The 8,857-nt window shown below is 41.9% G+C and overlaps 1 protein-coding gene across 2 annotated transcripts in view; it reads left to right on the plus strand.

Moving 5' to 3' along the window:
• Positions 1-8,598, plus strand: part of LOC122563654 (keratinocyte-associated protein 3-like) — a 34,955-nt gene extending 26,357 nt beyond the window's left edge. For both annotated transcript variants that reach the window (XM_043717674.1, XM_043717675.1), the window contains 2 exons: positions 2,920-3,054; positions 7,873-8,598. In XM_043717674.1, coding sequence (XP_043573609.1) covers positions 2,920-3,054; positions 7,873-7,959 — 222 coding nt within the window. In that variant the 3' untranslated portion in view covers positions 7,960-8,598. The remainder of the gene's footprint in view (positions 1-2,919; positions 3,055-7,872) is intronic.
• The last annotated feature ends 259 nt before the right edge of the window (positions 8,599-8,857 follow it).

The following is an 8,857-nucleotide window of genomic DNA, read 5'->3' on the forward strand; positions in this document are numbered from 1 at the left end:
TTTAACATCTGTGACTCCAGGAATTCTAACACATTCCCTCAGTGAGTCGTGACAGTCCTGTACTGCAGTGAAAATTGGACCTTTTATCAGCAACAGTTAAAAGCACTCAAAAAATTCCATCAGCAATAACAACGCTGCATTCTTCGGTCTTCCTATTGAATCCATTGAGCTAATGCTTGTGTCCTCCTTCAAGCCCATTTGAAAAGTGTTCATGTGAAACTTCAGCAAAATCAATGTTGATAGATGGACAAGGTGTCTGAATGGCTGAAAAGCATCTCCTCTGTCCTGTCCTGTTTTTTCTCTATCAATTATCAAGAAGCCCATGCTCCAGAGGTTAGATTAGATTAGATTAGATTACTTACAGTGTGGAAACAGGCCCTTCGGCCCAACAAGTCCACACCGCCCCGCCGAAGCGCGACCCACCCATACCCTTACATTTACCCCTTACCTAACACTACGGGCAATTTAGCATGGCCAATTCACCTAACCTGCACATCTTTTGTGACTGTGGGAGGAAACCGGAGCACCCGGAGGAAACCCACGCAGACACGGGGAGAACGTGCAAACTCCACACAGTCAGTCGCCTGAGGCGGGAATTGAACCCAGGTCTCTGACGCTGTGAGGCAGCAGTGCTAACCACTGTGCCACCGTGCCGCCCATTGCCACCATGCCGCCCATAAGGTGGAGAAGGAAAACCCTTCAAAGACATCCTGAGGGTTTCGCTCAAATACAGTAGAATGATCTTAATGGGAAGAGCTTGCTACCTTTCATTTGAAATGGCAACCACATGGCCATCAACTGCATTCGGTTTCGAGTCCAAACACTTTAATAATGAGATAGAGAAGGAAAGAAAAAGAAGCAAATCCTGCACTGCAAATCCCACTACTTTGTGAAATATCCAGAGATCTGTGGATTAGGAATAAGCCTGCTCAGTCACATCATAGAAACTCATGACCAAGTAGATGTCATTCTCAATGAACGATCTGATGAAGGTGCAGCGCTGTGAAAATTAGTGCTGTTGGATGATAATCTGGTGTTGTGTGATTTTTAACATTCTTAATGGAGATATAGCTGACAATGTGAAAGGCACTATGTAGACATACAACAATGTTGTTGCTGTTACAACAAATAATTTTGTATTCTTGTGATCTTCATTACTGAAAGTCATCTGTCTCAGACACCTAGTGGGTGGTGTTAATCTGCAAAAACGTGACCTGGTGACAAATGAGAGTGGCAGAATGGCTTTTTGGTTTTACAACTGTGCAAACTCTGCATTACATTTTGCAAAACAATTAATTCTTGGTGGGGTTGAGGGTGTTTGGAAGCAGAGGTGATAAAATAATTGGCAAAGAAATTGCAAAACATAAAGGGAGAGCTGTGATTCATGTATCACAGCTGAAAAGGAACAAATAGCAAACCTGTTTAGAGAATATTTCTGGTAGGTATCTTATCTTTAATGCTGCTGTCTCAATGCTGGTTGTGATCTGGTTTTCTGCTGTACCTTGATGAACTCAATTATCTCTAATCATCACGTTTTTGTCTCTATTATGGTGTGAGCTTTGCCTCCTGCCTTCTCCACTGAAAATCAGTGAATGACAACAATTGAGATAATTCATTTTATTTGAATATATCTCGAAGTTCCATTCTGCTTTCATCTTGAAGCTGACGTAGTGATGTGCTGAGGAACAGGGTGGTATTTGATGCCCTCCCCTCAAGTAGGTTTTGGTGGGGGGGAGCATTCTGTTGGATGGGAAGGGGTGGGTGTGAGCCCTATCACCTTCCTGTTCTACTTTAATAAAGTCCAAATTGGGATTGGTTCATGGACAGACTTCCCACCTCACTGCTAACTGAGGTCTAGAAGTAGGTAGCTAATGCTACTGCTTGATTTCAAACTTCATTGAAAGATACTCAAAGAGCAAAGCATTAGGATGGAGATCAGGGGAAGGCCCACCAAGAGCTGCCTATCCCAACACTGCCCTTCCTGCAGACCTCCTTCACTACCCTCCACGCAGCCCTCATCCCACCATCACTCACCTGGGGGCTGGGTTCCCTCAGTAAGCCTGGGTCTTGGGTGTATCTACCAGCATTGGCCTGGAGGCAGGGCTGCTTTATTAAGCCTGGGCCTTAGGTTCAGCTGTTATCACTCGCACTGGCACGGCCAATGATTCCAGGGAAAGCCAACCCATTTAAGTGCCCTGATATGTAATAGCAGCAGGCCATCACAAAAAGGAACAGCTGGGATCGGTTCTCTAGCCAGTGAGTCAGACCTCAACCACTTTGAGTAAATGCCCCTTATACTGAGCTGAGGACTCATGGTGAGCAGACTGTTGCTGGATAGTTCTGCGCTGTGGTTAGCCTCTGTGTTTCATATTAGATGAGAACAATTGCCAGCCAGGATTCCTGTTCCTCATGGTGACTGTGCAGCTGTAGGCCCTAAGTTGTAGAATTCACTCCTTAAGTCTTTCCACCTTTATTTCTTTAAGATACTCCATAAAGCCTCCCTCTTTAACTGAGCTTTTGGGTCACACTTTTGTGATCCCCTTAAATAAGTGTCTTATATTTGCCTAATAGTGTAGACATACATAGAGCTCAGCAACAAAATTTGTCTTCCTATCCTGTAAGAGCAGATTTAGTGGGGTGGAGTAGGCAGAGAATGAGGGAAGGTCAAAAATATTAATCTAGTTAATTTATCTTCCAGTCTTTACTTCTGTTGAAAATGCAGGAATATGTGTTGGCACGGACTCAAGAAGGAAGAGGAAGATAGAAAAGAAAGAAAGCCTGATACCATTTATACTGTCAATCTTAATTCACACAACTTCAACCTCTCAACACTTTATTTTGCAGCCCGCTGTAATTCAGCTAAAGTGTTAACCTTTGTTACACAGGAGACAGCATTTAATCTAATACTTTGTCTCCCAGGATACCACTCTTGCAATGTGGATTCCAAGTCTGGTGCTGACTGGTGTGGAGACTTTCCTGTCTATCAGATGTTTCTTCGTCTCTGTTAATTTATTAGGAATCAAGAAGAAGCCACTTAAATCTGACAGGAAACAGGTAAGAGAACCAGACAGTAATACCTTCCAGTCTGATTCATTTGGAGTGCGGTTCTCTTGATTTTGAAAAGCAGCCTAGATACATTTAGACATCTGTTATCGTGATTCAAAAATCCCACTCCTCACATTTCCCTTTTATTAATAGTTCTGTGGTTGTTAAAAGACTAATATCTCTTAACATCATAAAGAGAGTTTATTTCAATTTATTGCAATACTAAATGTTTTACCGTAGATCACTACTGGTTGGGGGTATAAATTAATATAGAATTGTTTAATGTTAAATTAGGTTACTTGTTCAAAATAAATGAGATGGCCCAGTCTTCCACTTAAGAAGAACTTATTTGATTATATGACCTTTTCCTAGCATGTCTTACCTGCAGCTCTCTCTTTATGGTCAACCTTGATAAAACACCTTTTTCAACAATATGCTTAATAAGATGGATCTAAAGACAGTACAGACCAAATGGATAAAGAAAATTGTCATTAATTAAGACCAAAATATTAACATATTAAACATTCATAAACAAAACTATAGCTAAGAATTGAGTCAATCCTTCTCTAAATTTTAACTTTTTTTTGGCATTTCCACTTTTGCTCTTTCTTTTAAGCTTATTTTCCCATTCATTTTCCAAAACACTCTTTGATCATTGTGCCTCTCTCCATTTCTCCACCCTCCAGTACTTTCCAGTTTCCTACTGTTGTTCTTCAGTATTTTTAAATCATCTGGCCGTCTTTCCGCCAAACCAGGCTTGACTCCCTATTAGATATATCTACACCTTCCCTCTGCTTTTCTTGATATTCTTCAACTGGTTCATTGAGACACTTGGTACTGGCTCATTCCAATACCAGCCTCATTGCCCATCACATACTTTCTTCCACCATCCCTGCCAGCATCCCCTAAGCAACTAATCTTCTGGTCTAATTCCCCTCTCCTATCCTGACCCTGTGGACCCTGCCAGTGAATAAGCTATCACACCCTTGCACACATCTTCATTTGAAACGCCCATTCAGCTGTGAACATGGCCTTCTTCATCTATGAACTTATTGTAAAAGATTGTGTCAACATAATAGGTTTGACAGATATCTGGCTGAAGAGTGATGACACATTTGTCCTAACTGAAGCCTGTCGATCTGTCTGTATTTTCCACAAATTGGCCTATCAATACAATCATTAGTGGTGATGTGGCCTTTGGCACTACAGAAGCGTAGAAAATAGGAGCAATTGTAGGCCATTCAGCCCTATGAGTCTCCTCCACCATTCAATATGATCATGGCTGATCATCGAGCTCAATACCCCATTCCCAATTTCTCCCCATACCCTTTGGTCTTTTCAGCCTGAAGAATTATATCTGACTTCTTCGTGAAAACATTCAGTGTTTTAGCCTCCAACCACTTTCTGTGGCAGAGAATTCCACAGGTTCAGAACTATGGTGAAAAAAATGTATCCTCATCTCAATACTAAATGGCCCAGTCCATTACTTTGAACACAGAACAGGAACAGGGAGAGGTTGAATAGCCTGGGGCTTTTTTCTCCCGAAGTGTTGAAAACTGAGGAGTGACCTTATCGAGGTTCATAAAATCTGAGGGGTATGGATAGGGTCAATAGCAAAGGTTTTTTTTCCCTAAGGTAGGGGAGTCTAAAACTAAACGGATATGGGTTAAAGTGAGAGGGGAAAGATTTATGAAGTGCCTGAGGAGTAACTTTTTTCAGGCAGAGGGTGGCACCTGTATGGGACAAGCTGTCAGAGGAAGTAGTGAAGGTGGGTCACAATTATAACATTCGTAAGACATCTGGATGGGCGTATGAATAGAAAGGATTTAGAGGGATATGGGCTAAATGCTGGCAAATGGGACCAGGTCAATTTGGGATGTCTGGTCAGTGCAGATGAGTTGGACCAAAGGGTCTGTTTCTGTGCTGTATGACTCTGTAAGTCTGCTTGCTTTCACTGTAATCTCAGCTGATCTAATAATCCTTAACCTCACTTTCCTGCCTTTTCCCATAACTCCTTACCCCTTTACTGATTATAAATCTATATCAGCCTTGAATTTTTTTTTATTCATTCATGAGGAATGTTGGCCAGTTAAGAGTTAACCATATTGCTTTGGGTCTGGAGTCACATGTACGCCAGACCAGATAAGGATGACAGATTTCCTTCCCGAAAGGACATTTCTGAACCAGCTGGGTTTTTTTTACTGACAATCAGCAACAGTTTTATAGTTATGATTAGATACTTAAATTCTAAATTATTTTTTCAAATTCCACCATCTGCCCTGGTAGGATTCAAACTCAGGTCCAAAGAACATTACCTAGGTCTGAGTTAATAGTCTGTGATAATACCACTAGGCTTTTACCTTGCCCCCGCCCAAGACTAAAACTGAATTTCACTGGACATGTTGGGATTTGAACTCATGTCCCCATTATATTGCCCGGGATTAGTAGCCTAGTGACAGTACCAATAGTCTTTAATGACCCAGCCTGTACAACCCTCTGCAGTAGAGAATTCCATAGGTTCTCTACCCTCTGAGAGGAGACATTCCTCCTCATCTTTATCTTCAATGGATGACTCCTTATTCTGAGATTATGCCCTCTGGTCCTAGTCTCTCACTGAAGGGGAAGCAACCTGCCCGCATCAAACACCTTAAGAATTTTATACATGTCAATAAGGTGAAGTTAGTGAGGTTAAGTAGTTTGGAAGGAAGAAGAGAGGAGCTGAAAGTTATTTACTTGAGAAAGACTGTTGAAAGCTGCAGCACAGAGGGATTTGGTCATCCTCGTGCAGGACTCACACCAAAGGAAGGTGGTTCCACTGAGAGAATTTGATTTGTTAGGAACTATATTAAGATGTGGATTTGCATCAAGATTAGATTAGACTCCCTACAGTGTGGAAACAGGCACTTCAGCCCAACAAGTCCACACCTACCCTCAGATGAGTAACCCACCCAAATCCGTTTCCCTCTGACTAATGCACCTAACACTACAGGCAGTTTAGAATGACCAATTCACCTGACGTGCACATCTTTGGAATGTGGGAGAAAACCAGAGCATCCAGAGGAAACCCACGCAGACACGAGGAGAACATGCAAACTCCACACAGATAGTCAGCCGAGGCTGGAATCGAACCTGTTTCCTGGTGCTGTGAGGCAGCAGTGCTAACCACTGAACCACCGTGCCACCCCAGCAGGCCATTCTGCCCATCGAGTCCACACCAACCCTCCAAAGAGCATACCACCTAGACCACTACCCTATCCCTATAACCCTGCATCTCCCATGGCTGATCCACTTAGTCTGCACATTTCTGGACACTGTGGGCAGTTTAGCATGGCAAGTCCACCTAATCTGCACATCTCTGGATTGTGGGATGAAACCAGAACACCTGGAGGAAACCCACGCAGACATGTGGAGAACTTACAAATTCCACACAGACACTCGCCCAAGGCTCTAATTGAACCCAGGTCCCTGGTGCTGTGAGGCAGCAATGCTAACCATTGAGCCACCATGCTATCAAATTAAAAAGAAGAACCTGCAAGGTAAAATGTCAGGATTTTTTCCTGATCCATAGGTGAACTGGCATATGGAAAATAGACTAAGGAATTAAATATATGGCTCATGGTTGGAGTGGAATGGGTTTCAATTTCATGAACATTGACTCCAGTATTGGGTAAAAGGGAACTGTTCTGGTCAGGCTTCACATGATCCATGCTGTTCCCAATGTCTTGCTGAATCAAACAGCTAGAGGTGTAGAGAGAGCTGTAAACTAATTGGAATTGGAGATTTGGAAGAGGGAAAAAGTAGGCTCAAAACATAAAAGAATATAAGGCAATTATTTGAATGATGCCCAGAGTGAATCAGGAATGGACAAAGTATACAAACAATGAAGCAAATAGGGTGGCATAAGTAGTAACAAGTGGATGTGAATAATGTCTAGGCTGCCCCTAATATTAGCAATGCTGCAGGGCAGAGAATAAATTAGGAGACAATGAAGGCATGTAACAAAAGTCAGTATCTTAATCATAGATGACTTTATCTTCATGTAAGACGGGAAAAACCAAATTGGTAGAATGAGCCATGTGGCAGTTTACAGCAATTATCTAAATTAAAGGAAGTGTGGTTTATCAGTTTTAAATAAATTTATTTTTAATTGCTGCATGAGGATATCAGTGATTTTACATCAAATCAAAATGTTAAAATATACCTTTCTTCCCCATTTGTCCTGAAATGCATATGAACTTTTTTCCATTTGGGGGAAAAAAGCCATAAGGTTATATATCAGATGTTAATAAAATGACCCTGTATAAATGTGCTAAACACATTTATTCAAATGGAGAAAATAACCGGGCACCTAATACAGAACAAAAAGATTCATTGTCTCCATTGCATATCACGTGACTGGAGTATCCTAGAAATGGCTGCCACTCCCTCTCTGACGATCCCACGGGTGGAGTGGGAGAAAGAGTCAAATAACACCAGTTTGTTCAATCACACCTGGCAGCACTTTAATCCTCAAAAAGGAGTGTCACTTATCTTAAAGAATGTAAATCTTCTCATAAAACATGGCTGGGTATGCATCTGTAAGTTCCTCGGGGGAAGCTAAAATTCTAAATTTGTGGTATATATTCTATAATTAATATATATTCAATCGTCTTTTTTTAACAAGAAGAAGCAAGTATCATATTGAGGAAAGATGGAAATCCTTCAAAATGTATAATTATTCTTCATTCTCTCTCTCACCCTAATTGTTGTGATGAGCTTAGTTTGGCTCCTTCATCGAATCATTCATGAGTCATCTCTTACTGGATTTGTCTTTTTGGTCTCTGTTAGGTGAGACAAAAATCTTCGGAAGAAATTCAGGAAACAGATGAAGACAGTGAGCTTTTGGAAGAAACTACAGTGAGGTTCTGGGTGTGACTACAATCGATCACATTGACTGATGAACAGCTATGAAAGACAAAGCCCACTTTTCCTGACAAATAGGTCAAGTGTAGGTCAAATGGACTTTTCAGACACTCCTATATTTTTGGATGAAGTCCAAATTCATGCTACGACTGCCTCAACAAACACAAAAGTATCAAACATTTGCAAAGGTTTCACAGGAACTTTGTCAGATAATTTTAGATCTGGCATTGGTTTCCTGGCAATATATCCAGTTTTAATCTATGCATTGTTTTTGCATGAAATATTATACACTTCTATGCAGCAAATCGTTATGACCTGGGATGCACTGCCAGGAAAAGGGGGTGGAAGTAGATTCAATAGGAAATTTCAGAAGGGAATTGGATAAAGACCTTTGGGAATGGGTGGGGAAGGGAAGGTGGGAGGCGTAAAGACAAATTTTGGGGATCAAGGACAGGCAAAGACAATATTGATTGAAGCACCCCCCTTTAATGTGTGATTCTTTTATCCAGCGCATTGACATTGTGAAGGCTAACAGGATTGACTTTTACCACAGCAATGTTTACAATCAGTACATTCGTGGACGGCACGGTGGCACAGTGGTTAGCACTGCTGCCTCACAGCGCCAGAGACCCGGGTTCAACTCCCGCCTCAGGCGACTCTCTGTGTGGAGTTTGCACATTCTCCCCGTGGCTGCGTGGGTTTCCTCTGGGTGCTCCGGTTTCCTCCCACAATCCAAAAATGTGCAGGTTAGGTGAATTGGCCATGCTAAATTGCCCGTTGTATTAGGTAAGGGGCAAATGTAGGGGTATGGGTGGGTTGCGCTTCGGCGGGTCGGTGTGGACTTGTTGGGCTGAAGGGCCTGTTTCCACACTGTAAGTAATCTAATCTAATCTGATTCCAAAGGAATACT

Source organism: Chiloscyllium plagiosum, chromosome 27 (assembly GCF_004010195.1).
Source record: "Chiloscyllium plagiosum isolate BGI_BamShark_2017 chromosome 27, ASM401019v2, whole genome shotgun sequence".
NCBI classification, from domain to species: domain Eukaryota; kingdom Metazoa; phylum Chordata; class Chondrichthyes; order Orectolobiformes; family Hemiscylliidae; genus Chiloscyllium; species Chiloscyllium plagiosum.